Source organism: Geotrypetes seraphini, chromosome 14 (genome assembly GCF_902459505.1).
Source record: "Geotrypetes seraphini chromosome 14, aGeoSer1.1, whole genome shotgun sequence".
Classification (NCBI taxonomy): Eukaryota; Metazoa; Chordata; class Amphibia; order Gymnophiona; family Dermophiidae; genus Geotrypetes; species Geotrypetes seraphini.
Window position 1 is genome coordinate 13,181,514 of NC_047097.1, and position 19,681 is coordinate 13,201,194.

Sequence of the window (19,681 nt, forward strand, 5' to 3'; positions counted from 1 at the left end):
ACATGTTGCCCCCTCTAGACAATCCCAAATGAACCCCCTGAGAAAAGAGCAGAACGTCTGCCCTCAAGGGAATCTGCTTATGCAGAGCAGACTGTAGGTACAGTGCTACAAAAGACCAGAATGTTTGAATACAGTCACATGACCAAAACATGTGAAGCAAGCCTGCAGGGGTGGAATGGCAGCTAGGACACTGAACATGGGAGGCATATCCAGAAACAAAGGCCTGGAATGGGGAGACATGCAGCCGCAAAAGAAACTTGAAGTGCTGATCCTGCAGTACCATAGAACGAGTCATGTGAGGAAGATGCTTGATAAGAAGACGAACTCCTTGGCCCTTGATATGTTCAGATGGGAAGAGATCCTGGTTCCACACAGCCGCCACCACCTCAGGATCCAAAAGGGCCGTGAAGCAGCCCAAACTGACTTGATGGAAAGATAAGCTAATCAGAATCAGACGGGACAAAGTCAAAGTCTCACACACCACATCTGCCTTGTCTTCGGTCAAAGTAGCAGCATCCAAAGAGTGGAGATATTGAGACACCTGGTGGTAGAAAAGCCAATCCCGAACCTCCAAGAGACCCGCCACCTGTAGATCCTGGAAAGAACAAGGCACACCCTCCTCCGACACAACATCACACACATAGCATAGTCCACGAGCACTCCAGCACTGTAAATATAGTTTGGAGGCATCAGGATCCTGGTCTCGATTACCCTACAAGGGCAACAGAATCGTATGGGCGCTTAGCATAAAGATAATACATCAAATGAGTAGGAGCCATCAACTGCTGCTCAAGTGACAGGTGTATAAAACTGAGTGTTCTTAATCCAGTCCACCAAGTGCCTAAGGAGACAGGCTATGTTATATCTCCTCAAGTACGGAAGCGCCAGTCCACCCCATCCCACAGTAAAAATAATTGAGCAAGAGTCATTCTGGGTTTTCTATTCCAAAGAAATTTAAGTAATACAGTGTGATGCATGTTAATAGCCTTATTAGTCATACTAGTATTTTAGCCCGTTACATTAACGGGTGCTAGAGTAGATGTCTATTTTGGGGTTTTTTTTTCCTTTGTCTCTTTCTCCTTGGACGCTGTCTGTCTGTCATTCTTTTTGTCTGTGTCTCTCCCTGGCCCCCTGTCTATCTTTCTTTCTTTCTCCGTTTCCCTGGCCCCCTGTATTTCTCTGTTGTGCCATGCCTGCCTGTCTCTCAGTGGCCCCCTTCCTATGTCCATAGTGTCCCATCCTATGTCCTTAGTGCCCTCAGTGCCTCCTATGTCCTTAGTACCCCAGTTCTTCCTTCCCATGTCCTTAGTACTCCTTCCTACGTCCTTAGTGCCCCCAGTGCCTCCTTCCTATGCCCTAAGTGCCCCCAGTGCCTCCGTCCTGTGGCCATAGTACCTCCAGTGCCTCCTTCCCATGTCCTTAGTGCCCACAGTGCATCCATCCTGTGTCCTTAGTGCCCCCAGTGCCTCATTCCCGTGTCCTTAGTGCCCCCAGTGCATCTGTCCTGTGTCCTTAGTGCCCTCAGTGCCCCTTCCTATGTCCTTAGTGCCCCCAAGTGCCTCCTTCCTATGTCCCCCTCACTGCCTTCCACTGCCCACTGGGAACAAACTGGGGTTTGGGCTTATTTCCCCTCCTCCCAATACCCTCTTCTCCCAGAACAAACTGGGCTTTGGGCTTATTCCCCCTCCCCCCACTGCCTTCCACTGCCCACTGCCTTTGACCCAACCCCACCCCCGAAGCCAGCCTGCCTGCCTTCCTCCCATCCCCCTGTGTAGTAGACCCAATGAGCAGCATCTTCAAATTTCTGCCCCCTTCCATTCCCCCTGTATAGTAGAACCCGACATTTTTATTTCTTTCCCTCCCTCCCATCCCCCCTGTGCAGTAGAACAGGTGATCAGCCTGTTTCCATCCCCCCCCACCTTGCAGCCGACCCCATTGACCCTCCCATCCGCCCTTCCCACAGCAAGATGACCTACAAACCAGGGTCACCCGGCCCGAACCCTGCTTACCTTCCTCGGCGTTTCATTTCAGTTTCGACTCCGGGTACGTTTTACATTGCGGCTGTGTTAACCCCCCCACCCACTGGTCTCTCTCTCGCAACGTCCTTCCACTCGGCTCGGGGGCTCTGTCGGCTGCGCCTCTGCCCGTGTTGGGGGGGGGAGAGAAAGAGGCGTTTCTTACCTCGTCTACGTCTCCTCTTGATGGCTGGGGTTGGAGGGGGACCTGAGGATCGGCGCTGTCTCCAACCCGCCGCCGAGCCTGCAGCCGCCAACAGCCATCGCGGCCGACATCCGCCTCGGGGAATTCTTGCGCTACCTGCGGTGCTCTACAGTGCACGGAAAACGGGAGCACTTAGGTGGGAGTGCGCATGCGCGCTTAGGGCTTTATTATATTAGATATAATGGAAAAGTCTGCATCACATAGACCCACGTAGGGAACAAAACCATTTTGTAAAGAGCAATTCGACCCCGTAAGGGCAATGGAAAACGAGCCCAAAGACTCAAAAGATCCCTGGATTTGTTCAAGAGCACTGTGAAATTTTCCCCATAGGCCCGGGATAGATTGCCAGTGATGTATACCCCCAAATATTTAAGTTTGTGTGCCACCTTTCACAAAGGGAAGGGAATCGACCAATCCTCGTAAGCGTACCCACCACAAGCCTCAGACTTGTCCAAATTTAACTCCAAACCAGACACCCTGCCATGATCACCAACCAATTGCAACACCCGGGGAAGAGACCAACCCGGTTGGGTCAACAACAGCAAGATATCATCCGCAAAGGCCAGACAACGTACCTCCTCCCGCCCCAAAGACAACCCAGAAACCGAGCATCCTCCCGAATCAGCCACAATAAGGGCTCCAAAGATAAAATAAATAATAAAGGGGAAAGAGGGCAACCCTGACGGTTGATACGTTCCACTGGAAAATAACCATTAACCAGTACTGTCGAACTAGGAAGATGATACAAAAGACGAACCATGGTCAAAAAATTACCCCCAACCCATAGCACCATGAACAAGTACTCCCAATCCACGCAAACGCTTTGCTGGCATCAAGACTAAGCAGTAGACCAGGGAGGGAATGGGTAGCACTATGACCCAGAGCTGCCATGACCTAACGGACATTCCAAACCGCCTGTCTACCCCGAATGAACCCCACCTGGTCAGTATGAATCAAATGCAGCAGAAAGTCAGCTAAACGATTAGCCAGAATTTTAGCCAGAGTTTAAGCTCAAAATGAATCAAAGAAATGGGACAATAAGAATCCACAAAAGCTGGGTTCCTATCTGGCTTGGGAATCAACACAATATGCGCCCGATTAACGTGAGCAGGGAAGGCCCCCGAGGACTGTCTATGCTTTTCTAATGCAAATCAATCAATCCATAAATTATTTATTCCGTATGATCTTAAACCAGCAGATTAGTTGTAACATAATCATAAAAAATTAACAAACACAAAATTACACAAAACCTTTCAACAATCCCTTTCAAATTCACACTTTCCTATTATTACTACATAATCATGTAAGACTCATTTCTCTAACTTTCTCAACCCCTCTCAAACTAAGGGCCTCTTTTACAAAGCTGTGGTAATGATGCTGCTGCAGTAAACGCACCAAAGGAATTGATTAGACTTCAGTGCATTTACAGCAGCAGTGCTATTGCAGCTTTGTAAAAGAGGCCCTAAATGGCAATTGATTCCATAGTTGCTGACCAACAGTTATAAATATGGCTGAACAATATTCCAGGTGTACTGATTGAAAAGGCGGAACCTCCAAAAACATCTTATTTACTAATCTCAAGTTTCTTGCTGGTAGATATAAAAGAAGCCAAGCAGAAATGGCCAAGGAAACTTTCTTGGTTAAAGGTTTAACAACAAGGGAGATCATTTTATATTTATTTGATACTGGCTAGGAATCCAGTGCAATTGCTTTAGAATAGGAATATGCCTTAATCGAAACCATCACAGATAAACCTACTGGAAGGTCATTGCAATAATAAAACAAGATGTAATTACTAATCAGAAATTAATATGATTTAGTAATTTTTTTTAAATGTCTCAACAATCACAATTAAGAAAAACATCCTGTTTTCTGCACATGGAATTTTGAAGTGAGTGAGAAATCCAGAATAACAAGCTGGATTAGGAAATGACATTTCCATTGTGAACGTTTAAAGAAACAGGATCCTCATTGCGGGGATATCCTGAAAGGAATAAAATCTGTCTTAACATTCAGCTTTAAATAATTTTTATTCACTAACCTACTCAAGATAAGTAAAGTCTAAGAAATCCCAAAGTATCTTCTACTGATTTTTAAGTATAGATGAGAAACTGAATATCATCAGCATTGATTTGGTATTGTAGGCCTAAACAGTCAGTTCAGGAGTCTGCACAGTGATAAAATAAAGATGTTAAGTAATACTGCAGACAGGGGGAGAGTGTGGCACAGTGGTTAAAGCTACAGCCTCAGCACCCTGGAATTGTGGTTCAAACCCATGCTGCTCCTTATGACCCTGGGCAAGTCACTTAATCCCCCCCATTGCCCCAGGTACATTAGATAGATTGTGAGCCCACTGGGACAGACAGGGAAACATGCTTGAGTACCTGAATAAACTCATGTAAACCGCTCTGAGCTCTCCTGGGAGAACAGTATAGAAAATTGAATAAATAAAATAAAAATAAAGATATGAACCCTGAGGAACTCCTGTGGAATATCAAAATCAGTCAAACAATCAAGACCTTTCATCACACAAGATTGCCTATTTGAAAAAAAAAAAAAAAAAAAGATGAAAATCATTTTAAAATTACAACATTCAAACTAATAGACTGTAAACTATTGATCTTAATTTGATCGGTTATATCAAATGGCAGTTCAACCAAAATTTGATGCCTTTATTTGTCATAAGAACATAAGAATAGCCATACTGGGTCAGACCAGTATCTAGCCCAGTATCTTGTTTCCACAGTGGTCAATCCAGGTCACAAGTACCTGCCTGGCAGAAATCTAAACAGTAGCAATATTCCATGCTACCAGTCCCAGGGCAAGCAGTGGCTTTCTCCATATCTATCTCAATAGCAATCTGTAGACTTTTCCTCTAGGAGCTTGTCCAAACCTTTGTTTTTAAACCCAGCTATGTTAACCCCAGTTACCACAACCTCTAGCAATGAGTTTGAGCAACTTCATTAAGTGTTCCCTAGTCTTTGTAAGAAGCTACAGTGAGAACTAAATACGGCAACACTGGTGTCCAATAAAATGTGGCGTCAGGCAAGGATGCATATTGTCACATTATCTGTTCAACCATCTTCAGAAGAGCGTGTCTGTTTCAAAGTTGGTGGCCAAAATATAAACAACCTGCACTATCCAGAGGATACAATGCTTATCAGTAGCAGCAAAGAAGAAATCTGTATCTATTGAGAAAAGTCAAAACCGAAAGTCATAACAAGGGATTAGAACTGAACATAAACAAGATGAAGATCATGAATATGGAAAATGATGAAGATTTTTTTTCCAAATACATTTTATTTTATTTATAGCAAGAAATCACAGGTACAGAACAAAACATAAAAATCCCAATCTAAGCCATGAACAAAGGCAAATACAAAAAGCACCAGCATCACACAATCAGAAATCATATCCCCCAACTTCCCCCCACATCCCCTATCTCCATCATATAGACAAAAAAAAAAAAAGAAAACCAAGCCTAACAGGTTCCAACCATCCCCTATCCCAAAAGAAAATGATGAAGATTTTGAGCTTGAAGGCAATTGAAATACTTTACAACTTCTATTATATCTCCTTGGCTATTTTGTAAACGAAGCAACTAACAAGGAGGAAATAGCACAATGAAGGCTCTCGACAAAGTATTCAAATGAAGATCAGACTTGTCTACACACTCTTTTTCATAGTGGTCAGATGTGAAAGCTGGACACTACAGAAACAAGACAGAAAGAAGATTTACTCATTTGAGCTTTGGTGATGGAGGAGGATTTTAGCTGCGCCTTGGACTGCCAGAAAATGAACAAAACGATTCTGGAAGAGATCAAACCAGCTATGTCACTTGAAGCCCAAATGATGAAGTTATGACTCTTATTAAAGAGAGAGATCACTGGAGAAGGACATCATGTTTGGGAAGATCGAAGGAACCAGGCAATGAGGGTGACCTGTAATCAGATGGCTGGATATGTTGAAAACAACCATGGGGATGATGCTGGAGGACCTTGCAGGACTAGCACAAACCCCATTTCTTTTTAGATCCGCAATTCATCAAGTCTCTAGGACTTGAGCACAAGTTGATGGCACATAACAATAACAACAAAATTAAAGATTCACTTGTACTCATTGTATATCATCAGGATTTTGTATATCTCAATCATATCTTCCCCTCAGCCATCTCTTTTCCAAGCTGAAGAGCCCTAACCTTTTAGTCTTTCCTCATTAGAGAAGAGTTCCATCTCCATTATCATTTTGGTTGCTCTTTGAACCTTTTCTAATTCTACTATATTTTTTTTGTGATATGGTGACCAGAATTAAACTCAATACTATATAATGAAAAAGTGGGTTGAATATATTGCCAATAATGCCCAACATTCTGGATTGAATTGTAGAACAATAAAAGTTTTTGGGATGAAAATGATCACAACGCTTTCATTAAGTTGTGATACTTCTGCTTTTTATTCAGACAATAACTTTTTTTAATTTAAGTACATTTTTTAATATGTTCACTGTACTTTTAAGTATTAAAACATACGAGATCTGAATTTATTTTTTATTTTTTTTCCTGCCCTCCCAGAAAGTTCAGGGTGGGTAACAGTATTTCAGAGAGCGAGGTAACAGAAGGACCGGTGGGGTTACAGAAAACAGAGGGAACCTAGGTACAATATTGAAGGCTATCAAATTATCATCAAGGAGAAATGTACGGATTCCGTAGACAGTGGATCTAAGTACAAGGTGAGGCTAACAAGTTATGGACCTAATGTCTGATCCGGTGAAGGCGTTTCTAGTACAGTATTGGGGTTCAAGAAGGGATTGGGCAACTTTTTGAAGAAAAGGGGATAGAAGAGTACGGATAGAGGACTACTACACAGGTCCTGGACCTGATGGGCCTCCACGTGTGCGGACTTCTGGGCATGATGGACCTCTGATCTGACCCAGCGGAGGCACTGCTTATGTGCTTATGTACAGAGGGGTTTGCAGGTGTTTGAGGTTCATCCCCCAATGTCAGAGTGATATCAATGTGATTGGTTTCATTCAACTTGACTCAGATTGGTAGTTGGTGATTATTCTAGTTGAGCAAGTTTATTCCATATTTTTGGATTTGATATATACAGAGGGGACCCAGATGGGACAAAGGGCATACATGGTTTATGGGGCGGGGTTTCGGGGGAGGGGACTTAGGTATAATAAGGAACATAGCAGGGCACGAGCTGAAAAACATATTGGAAGCATATAGAAGGGAAGTTGAGCAGTAGTGTAATCTTGTTCATATAGCTGTTCGTATGTCTGTTCATATAGCTTGAGGACTTCATTGTCACAGTTCCTCGTTACCCATTTCTGGTCCGAAGCAGTTAGCAGAACAGGAAGGTCTTTGTTGCCTTCTGGAAGGTCATCAGGGAGTCCAGGGATCTGATTTGCGTGGGCAGATGATTCCATATTCATTAGGGATATCTTGAAAACCTGACTGGCTGGGGGTCCCCAGGACAGGTTTAAGAATCACTGACCTAGTATTTTGAACAACACTGCTCAAGACTATGGGTTCCTTTTACGAAGGTATGCTAGCGGTTTTAGCGCGCGCTGCACACTAACACCTCCATAGAGCTTGCGTTAGTATTTTTCATGTAGCGCGGGGTTAGCGCGTGCTAAAACCACTAGCCCATCTTCGTAAAAGGAGCCCTATTTCTTCTCCGAAGCTTTTAATATATGTGGCTGACTACTTGCTCATTCTTCATCTGAACTAGCATGCTACACAGCTTGTAACTAAGACTAGTTCCACCAGCTTTACATTTCAGACACCCATCTATGTATCTCAGCTTCAACCTACCCATCTTGTCTGTCTGTGTTTATATATCTTAGCTGCCTGCTACGATATTTCATTTATTGTACTGATAGTATATTAAAATATTCATACAACATATATATGTTGATTATTAAAGTTTTTTTTAATTTATATAGTTGACACTGTATAGTATCATATCTGTGTTTATATGAATGTTTCTCCTTGTTGCCTATTACGGTATATCACTTATACCCTGTTGACATTTATTATATAGTATTTACACTACATGATTGTTCTTCTGTGCTGTTTTTATGTATATTTTGAACACTATATCGTGTTATTTCTATTAGGATTCAATTTGCCTGTCTCCAAGTTTACCTCATTAAACTAAAAACTAAACTAAATCTTAGGCTTATATACCACATCCTATATAATAAAAGGTTAGTGGCGCATGCGCTTTTAAAAAAGCATGATTACTGCGGCCATGGTGTGTGATCCGTGGCCGTGTTCCATTTTAGAACCTGGCCAATGATTACTCTGGCCACTCCCCTCCTCCCGCCCTCACCAACCCGAAGGAAGCTCAACAGACCTCCCGCCCTCACCTCACCAACCCGAAGCAAGTTGGACCATACCTCCCGCCCTTGCTCACCGCTGCTGTCGCTGCCACTGATCCTCCTCTTTGGGGCAGCCTGCGATTGTGGCCGGCTTTGGCGGGCCTCGCGGGCCGCTTTCCGGCCTCGGTGGCACATTCCCTCTGACGCACGGGATCGCGTCGGGGGGAAGCGTGCTTCCGGGTTGGGGAGCGGCCTGCGAAGTTGCTGGGGCCGGCCACCACGATCGCGGCCTGCTTTGAAGAGGAGCAGGCCAGAAGACGCCGGGATGGAGGGAGGGTAAGCAGGGGGATTAATTCAGGGGGCCAGAGGGAGAGGGAAAGGGGCCATGGAGAGATAGGGAGAGGGAAAGGGGGCTGCTTTGGGGGGGAAGTGTGCTGGGGACAGACAGTTTTACTCTGGGGGGAAGACAGAAGGGGCCATGGAGAGATAGGGAGAGGGAAAAGGGGCTGCTTTGAGTGGGAGGTGTGTGCTGGGGGCAGACAGCTTTGCTCGGGGGGGGGGGGGGAGACAGAAGGACACAGACATCGGCCAAGGAGAGAGAGATAAAGAAACACAGACAGACAGACACTCTATTCTAGCACCCGTTAATGTAACGGGCTTAAAGACTAGTCTTCTCTATAAAAATAGAGCTCGACACAGTTTACAGAAATTAAAAAGAGTAAATACAGTAGGAATAGGGATAATATGGAAGGAAAAAAAGTTTACAATTTTGAAAAAAGCAAAGTTTTCAGATGTTTTCGCAACTGTACAGGAAAATTATTCCAGAGCTCAGTAATTTTGAAAAGAAGGAACTTCCCTAATTTACCAGTATAGATGATTCCTTTCAGCGTAGGAAAAGATAATTTGAGTTTTTGAGTAGGTTTGGTAATCTCAGGTCTTGTAGAATTCCAAAATAGAGGAAAGAAGGAAGGAAGGAAAGATGCCATGCAAGATCTTAAAGCGGGCACATTTAAAATAGATTCTAGAAATAATTGGAAGCCAATGACGTTTTAGCAAAAGTGGAGAAACATGATTGAACTTACTTTTTACAAAGATCAACCTTGCAGCAGTATTCTGGATCAACTGAAGTCTTTGAAGACTTTTCTTAGTCATGCTTAAGAAGACAGGTTACAGCAGGGGTCTCAAAGTCCCTCCTTGAGGGGCCGCAATCCAGTTGGATTTTCAGGATTTCCCCAATGAATATGCATGAGATCTATGTGCATGCACTGCTTTCAATGCATATTCATTGTGAAAATCCTGAAAACCCGACTGGATTGCAGCCCTCAAGGAGGGACTTTAAGATCCCTGGTCTAACCAATTTAGTGGTGCTAAAGATTAGCGCGTGCTAAATGCTAAGACATCCATTATATTCCTATGGGCATCTTTGCATTTAGTGTGCGCTAAAGATTAATAAAAGGACCCCTATATCTATGTTTATATTTCATCAATGTACTATTGTTACGCTGGTAACAAAATTTTGAGTTTTATATCGAGCTATACTTGCTGTACATGGCATTGGGTGAATCCCTTAATAAAGGCAGTAAATCTCAATAAATAAAATAGGTGCAAATGTATCAACAGATCAAGATGGAAGGCAGAAGATTAATAATACACGTTGACTTGAGCTTATTGAGTTGTTAAAGGTGAATACTGCTGTTTTATTAATTTGCTCGGATATATATAAAAATATTACTTTTTCAATTGCAGGAAAATGGTCGCGTATTAAGGGTAAAAGTTATAGCTGCAGTTGGCCTGGCAAAGAAGGATATCTTGGGAGCCAGGTAAGTTTACATTTATTCATTTGGGTGTAGGGTAGAAATTGCTATTCTTGAGGGAATTCTTTGCAAAAAAAAAAATAAAATTAACAGTTCTGTACACTTTATCTGTATGCTTTATGTTTAAGGATAAAAGCAACAGACTGTGGATGTCCTGAAAGATGATTTTATTTGCTCTTCATAATAAAAATACAAATAAAAGTCTGAATTAGTAATACACGTATGATTGTCCTGACGGACCCTCACTCCGATTTTACGTGCCACTCTGCTTGTTTGAAGCCATTTTCAGGTTTTATGCTCAGACACGTACATTGTTTTGCTCACATTATTTTCTTTGTACCCCACATCATCCGGACCCCATAGGAAGGCGGTCTTCCGAAACACAACCGTGTAGGGTCCGTCAGGACAATTATATATGTATTACTAATTCAGACTTATTTGTATTTTTATTGTGAAGAGCAAATAAAATCATCTTTCAGGACATCCACATCCACAGTCTGTTGTTTTTATCTTTGAATTGTTTTTACTGTGGATTATTGGGTCTCCCTTTTTGTTTTTTTGTGTTGCTTTATGCTTAAATCATCTTTATTGAACTCAGTAAAAATAACAGTGCTGTCAACAATTGCAAGCAACCAATACCAGTATACAAAGAAGCAGCATGAGCTCAAACAGTTTTGATCCACAGAAGAACCAGCTCCCCCCCCCAAGGATCCATAACCAAAAGCAATAATAAACAACAAACCCCCCCCCCCCCGAAATCACACATGAAATAACAAAATGGACTCAATTAAAAGTTCAACTGCCAGCTCCGGGCTACAGGTGACAAGGAGTTCCAAAATATGCTCCAAATTCTGGTGAAATTCCAGCCAGCGGGAGACTCAAAACGCTTAATCTGCGGGCGTTCCATTTTCAGTAGATTAGCCATAAGCAATCTCCACTACTGAAGAGATGGGGGCTGCGTGTCTATCTGTATTCTTTATTTACCAAAATAACAAAATATAACTCCTATTTTTGAGTAATAACTTTTTTTATGTTTCATTGCAATTTACATTATTAATGAAAGGTATAGAATTTGCTCAAAAAGAACATCTTAAGACCTGGCTTGTACAGGCTTCATCCTCAAGCTTACTCTTGTCTCCTTTCCAGTTCATTCTTTCTACCCACCATAGCAGTTTCTTGTGTTTGACTCACCTCCAGCTCAATTCCCTTTCTAGCTCACTCTTGGATTTTTCTTAGCTTCAGTTCCCCTTCCAGCTTGCACTTGCCATCTTACCCAGACTCAAACTCTCCTTTGCAGAACAATAACCCCCTCCAGCTCACACTTATCCCCTTCCCAAGTTCAAACTTTCCTTCAGCTTGCTCTTGCCCTCTTCCCCAAACTCGGTCCCTCTGTAGCTCATTCTTGCCTCCTTCCCAGCTTCAGTCCCCCTCAAAGCAGTCTCTGGCTTTCCGTTGTCCTCAGTACTAGGCTTTCCTCCCAGGTCTTTCCATCACTGCTAACTTGGTTCCCAAGATATCTTTTTATCTGCAGCTTCATAGATTGCAATGCTTACTCTCTCCTTTGGCCAGGCAGTCCATATATACAGCTTCCCTCTCCTCCATGTGCTGAACGTAGTGCATCTCTTCTCCTTTGGCCTTATGAGTCTTTAACACGCTGCTTTCTCCTTCTCTGGTGCTATGAACCATGTGTTTAATTATTCGTTCCTTCCCCCTAGGCTGAACATGCTGCTTTCTCTCTCTTTCATTGCATAGCCCCAACCTTCCTGAATTCTGCATAGGCAAATCTAGAATTAAGTGTTGGCAACCTAAAATTGAATTGTTTGTTTCTTGCAAAATATTACTAGGTTGACTTAAATATATATGTGCTAGAAATCTAAGTACAGCTGGTATATTTATATTCTGGCAGGAGAAGGGAAGGGAGAAGGAAAAAAGGAAGGAAACAGCTGGCAGGAAGATTAGAGGAGGGGAAGGGGTCAGGGTGGAATGGAGAGATCAGATGAGGGAAAGGGGAGAGACAGCGGAATGAGAAAGTAGAGAGAGATTGATGCTGGGAAGGGGGTCAGCAGAGAAATAAGGAGAGAGGGACAAAAATGCTAGATCTGGTGTAGGTAAGATAAAAATGAAGAGAGCAGTGAAGCTGGAATGAATCATGTGGATAGGGGAGAGGGGCATAGAAAGAAGGCAGATACCATATGGAAGGGGGAGGGGGCAGATAGTGGATGGAAGGGGCAGATGCTGGATTGAAGAGACAGGGCAGAAGCTGGAAGGAAGAGAGTGAAAAGAAGAAGAAACCAGAGACAACAAAAGGTAGAAAAAAAATATTTCTATTTTGTCATTAGAATATATCAGATTTGAAATATATATTATGCTAGAGCTGGTGTTAGACATAACTGGGGACTGCAAAGCCCAGGCAGTGCTTTAGCTTCCAGCTGGCTTAGGGCTCTCTCTGACCAGGAGGCACTCCCCTAACACCATTCCTATCATGTGTGATTGCGGTATTCTGTTAGCATGATATTTCAGTGTAGTATTATGTAATAATTTGCTTTATTCAGTTTTCTTGATAGTGGAGGGGAGACAGGGGTTTTGTTGATCCTTGCTCTGTATTATTTGTATTTATAAAATGACAGTTGTACAGAATATTGTTTCTTTTTATATTTTAATAAAATACGTTCAATATAAAATCAAAACTGAGGCTTATGCAGATGGGATCAGATGTTATCCCAGGACAAGCAGGCAGGCATTCTCACTAGTGGATGACGTCATCCAACGGAGCCCTGATGCGGACATCTCACAAGCACACTTGCTTGTAGAAATTTTTAGAAGTTTTGAGTTGCCCACATCGCGCATGCGCGCGAGTGCCTTCCCGCCCGATGCACCGGGCATGTCTCCTCAGTTCTTTCTCTTCCACGGAGCTGAGAAGTTTACCTTTGAATTTCTCTGTGCGAAGTTCCTTTTTTGTGCCTTCTGTGCCCGCAGGTTTGGGTTTTTTGTGCTCATTCCTGTTGGCTCACATTACGTTTTGTTGTTTAAAAAAAAAAAATTTAGTTTGATCGGGCAGGTTGCGTGGCTGCGGCCCCACGGCTTTGACCTTGCGGCGGAGCTTTTTCGGCCTATGTCCCGGCCTGTTACCAGTTTTAAAAAGTGTGTCAAGTGCCAACGCGCAATTTCGTTGATGGACCCGCATCGACGCTGTCTTCAGTGTCTCGGGCATCAACACCTTCCGAAATCGTGCCGGCCTTGCTCCACGCTCACAGCACGTGCGTTTAAGCGTCGCTGTATTTTGTGGGAGTTGCTGTTTGGCATGGAGGCGTCTCCGGTGCTGCCCTCTTCCCAGAGCGCCACGCCTTCGACTTCCGTTTCTACATCTTTTGCCTCGAGTCTGCTCAAGCCTGCCTCGCTCGTGCCGGCTTCGACCTCGATGCAGGCTGCGGTGCCTTCCGATTTCTCTTCAGGTCAGATAGCGCAGCCTCCTATCCCTCCAGTGGTGCTTAAGGTGCCCAAGGCCTCCAAATCCAAGCTCCCTGGCGGCCGAATGACCGACGTCCATGCAGGAGGTCCCATTTCTGATGTGGATCCCTCTTTGCCGGTGTCGTTTCACGCCTTGATGGAGAAGCGATTTGTCGAGCTCTTTACCAAAATTGGGCCGATGCTTCTCTCCCAGATCCAGCCTGGGCACGCGGAAGCCTCCCGCGAGGTCGAGCTGCCTCCGGTGCCTCCTCGGCGCACACTCTCGCAGCTTGGAGCAGAGTCTCGGCGAGTGTTGGGTCTGGCTCCGGGACATGTCTCGCAAGGAGCAGAGTCTTTGCCCATGCCACCTTTTGGAGCCGATACCCTCGATCCATGGCTTGCCTGGTCCGGACCCTTCCTCTGCGATGCCGGGCCTCGAACCTTGGGGAACGCCTCGGGGGGCCTCGTCTCAGCCTCTGATGCTTCGCTCCACGACCTCCAGTCCCATCTACTCGGTGGCTGCCTCGTCTGAGCGTTGCTCGCCTCGTCGCTCGAGGCCTGCTTCTCGACACAGCTCCGGTCGTCGATCGAGGCACTCCTCGATGCATTCATTGAGACACGCCTCGCCTCGTCGGAAGCAACCTTTCCGGGAGTTTTCTCCGGAATACTCGCCTCCTCCTCCCATGCCGGAACTTGAAGACTGCGGGGGTTCGTTCTCTCCGTGCCGGTCGTCGGCATCGGCGGACCAGGCCGCCTCATCGTCTTCGAGCCCGCCTCGAGGGCCGGCTCTGGCGGACCAGTTGTCATTCTTGTCCTTCCTGAGGCAGATGGCGGTGGATCTGGATATCACCCTGGATTCGGGCTCCAAGTTCTCGAAGGAGTATCTGGAGATGATGCATCTTCCTCAACCTCCGGCCGAGTCTCTATGCCTGCCTCTACACAAGCTTCTGGACCAGACTTTCATGAGATGCTTCGAGACCCCGTACTCCATCCCGGCGGTCCTGGGGAAGTTGGATGCTCGATACCGCACGGTGCACCATAAGGGCTTCGACGGGGCACAGTTCTCGCACCAGTCTCTCCCAGGTCTATGCTTCCACACCTCCTGGCCGGGAGGGAAAAACCATAGACAGATTTGGCAGGCGCATCTACCAGAACTCGATGATGGCTTCTCGAGTCCTCAATTACAGCTTTCATTTTGCGACCTACTTCGAGTTTTTTCTCTCCATCCTTCACAAGTTTTTACCATATCTGGACTCTCAGGCTCGTTTTGAGTACTCGGAGGTGCTGGCATCGTTGTCCCAGCTCCGCCTGCAGATGATGCAATCGTCTTACGATGCTTTCGAGCTCTCGGCCAGAGCGGCAGCCTGTTCGGTGGCCATGAGACGCTTGGCATGGCTTCGCACCATCGATATGGACCCGAATCTCCAGGACCGGCTGGCGAACATTCCCTGTGCGGGAGCGGACCTTTTCGACGAGTCCATCAAGGCAGCTACGGAGAAGTTATCCAAACATGAAAAATCTTTTCAGTTTATCCTCCGCCAGAAGCCCAAGCCTGCCATCTCTCGTCCGGCTCGTCCTCCTATGATTTATCAATGGTGCTACCCGCTGAAGCAGGCTCCCGCCATTCGGCCGCCAGTGAAGAGGCAGCATCAGCAGAAGCCCCAGCAAAAGCCTCCACCTTCTGCTGTCCCCAAGGCTCCCCAGCCTTTTTGACTGTCTCGTAGGGAGCATAACTTCCATCGTTCTGCCCTCCCCTCTTTTTCCCATCGGAGGTCGTCTCCATCATTTTTACCATCGATGGACGACTATTACCACCGACCTCTGGGTCCTTTCCATCGTAAGAGAGGGATACTCTCTTCAGTTCCATCATGTTCCCCCGGAACATCCTCCAAGAGAGTATCCTTCCAATTTAACCCAGACCGCCCTTCTTCTTCAGGAAGCTCACGCTTTGCTCCGGCTTCGCACCGTCGAGCCGGTCCCGGTGGACCAACAGAACAAGGGTTTTTACTCCCGGTACTTCCTTGTTCCAAAGAAGACGGGCGACCTGCATCCTATTTTGGACCTCAGGGTGCTCAACAAGTTCCTGGTCAGGGAGAAGTTTCGCATGTTGACCCTGGCTTCTTTCTATCCCCTCCTCGAGCAGAACGACTGGTTATGCTCCCTGGATCTCAAGGAGGCCTACACTCATATTCCCATCCATCTGGTCTCCCGTCAATACCTCAGATTTCGGGTGGGACACCTTCATCTTCAGTACAGAGTGCTTCCTTTCGGCCTTGCTTCGTCTCCCAGAGTCTTCACCAAGTGCCTGGTTGTGGTGGCCGCAGCACTCAGGAACCATGGTCTGCAGGTGTTTCCCTACCTCGATGACTGGCTCATCAAGGATTCCACGTCTCAGGGGGTCGTCCGGGCCACTCAGAGGACGATCTGGTTTCTACAGAGTCTGGGATTCGAGATCAACTTTCCCAAATCCCATCTTCAACCTTCACAGACTCTCCCCTTCATCGGAGCTGTTCTGGATACTATTCAACTCAGAGCGTTCCTTCCTCCTCAGTGCCTGGCGGCTCTTCTTCAGCTTTGTCACTCGGTCTCTTCTCGCCCGTCCAACTCGGCGAGACACATGATGGTGCTGCTGGGCCACATGGCCTCTATGGTTCACGTGACTCCTTTTGCCAGACTTCACCTGCGGATTCCTCAGTGGACCCTAGCTTCTCAATGGTCGCAGATCTCCGACCCTCTGACTCGTCACATTCAGGTCACTCCTGCTCTGCTGCAGTCGCGTCGCTGGTGGATGCTCTCTTCCAATCTTTCCAGAGGTTTGCTGTTTCACATGCCTACCCATCAGAAGGTTCTCACGACCGACTCCTCGAACTATGCTTGGGGGGCTCATCTGGACGGGCTGCGCACCCAGGGCTATTGGACGAGTGCGGATCGTCTGTGCCATATCAATCTCCTGGAACTCAGGACGATTTTCAATGCTCTCACTGCTTTTCAGCATCTACTGCACGACATGGTGGTCCTCATTCGTACGGACAATCAGGTCACCATGTATTATGTCAACAAACAGAGCGGCACGAGATTGGCCTCCCTCTGTCAGGAAGCTCTGAAAGTTTGGGATTGGGTGATTTGCCACAACTCCTTTCTCAAAGCTGTCTACATTCAGGGGGCGGACAATGCCTTGGGGGACAACTTGAGTCGCCTTCTACAGCTTCACGAGTGGACTCTCCATTCCACGCCCCTTCATCAAATCTTCTCCCTGTGGGGAACGCCTCAGAGAGACCTCTTTGCAGCTCCCCACAACTTCAAACTGCCTCGGTTCTGCTCCAGGATCTACACTCCTCATCGTCTCGAGGCAGATGCTTTTCTTCTGGACTGGGGGAATCTCTTTCTGTATGCGTTTCCTCCATTTCCTCTCATTCAAAAGACTCTGGTCAAGCTCAAGTCTGACCGGGCCACCATGATTCTGATTGCTCCTCGGTGGCCCAGGCAACCTTGGTACTCCCTTCTTCTGCAACTCAGCAGCAAGGAACCCTTCCTTGTATCAGTGTTTCCATCTCTGCTTGCGCAGCATCAGGGATCTCGGCTTCATCCCAACCTGCAGTCGCTACACCTGACAGCTTGGTTCCTCTCAGTGTAACTTCCCTTCAGTTTTCACCAGCTGTGCGGGATGTTTTGGAAGCTTCAAGGAAGCCTGCTACTCTACAATGCTATTCCCAGAAATGGACTAGATTCTCTACTTGGTGTTTTTCTCATCACAAGGAACCTCAACACGCCTCCTTGTCCTCTGTTTTGGACTACCTTTTGCACCTGTCTCATTCTGGTCTCAAGTCTACATCGATCAGAGTCCATCTTAGTGCAATTGCTGCTTTTCACCAGCCTCTTCAAGGGAAACCTCCTCTTTCTGCACATCCTGTGGTTTCCAGATTTATGAAAGGACTTTTCCATGTCAATCCTCCCCTCAAACTGCCTCCGGTGGTTTGGGACCTCAATGTTGTTCTTTCTCAACTTATGAAGCCTCCATTTGAACCTCTTAACAAGGTTCTCTGAAATTTCTCACTTGGAAAGTGGTGCTTCTCATTGGCCTCACTTTTGCCCATCGAGTGAGTGAACTTCAAGCGTTGGTTGCGGATCCGCCCTTTACAATGTTTCATCATGACAAGGTGGTCCTCCGCACTCATCCCAAATTCCTCCCCAAGGTGGTCTCGGAATTTCATCTGAATCAATCCATTGTTCTTCCTGTGTTTTTTCCAAAGCCTCATTCTCATCCTGGAGAATCAGCTCTTCACACTCTGGACTGTAAACGTGCTTTGGCTTTCTACCTGGAACATACCAAGCCTCACAGAACTGCTCCTCAACTTTTCATCTCCTTTGATCCGAACAAGTTGGGACGCCCTATCTCTAAGCGCACCATCTCCAACTGGATGGCGGCTTGTATCTCTTTCTGCTATGCCCAGGCTGGATTACCCCTTCACAGTAAAGTAACAGCCCATAAGGTCAGAGCAATGGCAGCCTCTGTCGCTTTCCTCAGATCGACACCGATTGAGGAGATTTGTAAAGCTGCCACTTGGTCCTCGGTTCATACCTTCACCTCACACTATTGTCCGGATACCTTCTCCAGACGGGATGGACAGTTTGGCCAAACAGTGTTGCAAAATTTATTCTCCTAAGTTGCCAACTCTCCCTCCATCCCTTTGTGGTTAGCTTGGAGGTCACCCACTAGTGAGAATACCTGCCTGCTTGTCCTGGGATAAAGCAATGTTACTTACTGTAACAGTTGTTATCCAGGGACAGCAGGCAGCTATTCTCACGTCCCACCCACCTCCCCTGGGTTGGCGTCTCTGCTAGCTATCTGAACTGAGGAGACATGCCCGGTGCATCGGGCGGGAAGGCACTCACGCATGCGCGGTGTGGGCAACTCGAAACTTCTAAAAGTTTCTACAAGCAAGTGTGCTTGTGAGATGTCCGCATCGGGGCTTCGTTGGATGACGTCACCCACTAGTGAGAATAGCTGCCTGCTGTCCCTGGATAACAACTGTTACGGTAAGTAACATTGCTGTTTGTGGGGACTGAGCTTGCAGAGAAAGGGCGGAAATGGGTTTTTTAAAATTTCAGTCTTAGTAGTTTGCCGGGCCACAAAATATTTATTTTATTTCCGCCGGTCCATAGGTGTCAAAAGGTTGAAGAACACTGCTCTATAGCAGTGTTCTTCAACCTTTTGACACCTATGGACCGGCAGAAATAAATAATTATTTTGTGAACCAGCACTGGTCCATGAACCGGCAGTTGAAGAACACTGGACTAAGTTGTGCCCATCTCCACCCAATCTCCGCCCCAGACACTGCCCCCATAATAGTACTAATTGTAACACCATTTTTTCCATTCATTTTCGCGCATGTGCACTCAACTGCGTGCTTCTGTTTTCCCTGATCTGTGAGATGTAGGTCCGTGGTATTGCAGGAGTGCGCATGCGCGCCTAAAGTTCTTTTCAGTTCGTCTTCGTCCCTCTCCCCCCCAATCCCCAATGAGCCTCCCACCCGATTTTCCCTTCTCGCGGTTTGGCCGGCTCCCTTAGTCCCTTGCCGCCGCCGCCACCCCCTTCCCTTCCCGCGGTCGACAAACCTCTTGGCTCCAGCAGCGGCCGCAGCACTGTAAACATGCTGCTTCGCAGCCTCTACTGCCTTGATTTGTTCTTCCGTGTCCCTGACGACATCATCAGAGACACGGCAGAGCAAATCAGGGCAGTAGAGGCCGCGAAGCAGCGTATTTACAGTGCTGCGGCCGCTGCTGGAACCAAGAGGTTTGTCGACCGCGGGAAGGGAAGGGGGTGGCGGTGGCAAGAGACTAGGGTAGCTGGCCAGACCGCGGGGATGGTGCGC

The 19,681-nt window shown here is 46.4% G+C and overlaps 1 protein-coding gene across 2 annotated transcripts in view; it reads left to right on the forward strand.

Annotated features, from left to right (window-relative positions):
• Positions 1 to 19,681, forward strand: part of NEDD4 (NEDD4 E3 ubiquitin protein ligase) — a 319,682-nt gene that overhangs the window by 7,394 nt on the left and 292,607 nt on the right. For both annotated transcript variants that reach the window (XM_033919613.1, XM_033919614.1), the window contains exon 2: positions 10,294 to 10,367. In XM_033919613.1, coding sequence (XP_033775504.1) covers positions 10,294 to 10,367 — 74 coding nt within the window. The remainder of the gene's footprint in view (positions 1 to 10,293; positions 10,368 to 19,681) is intronic.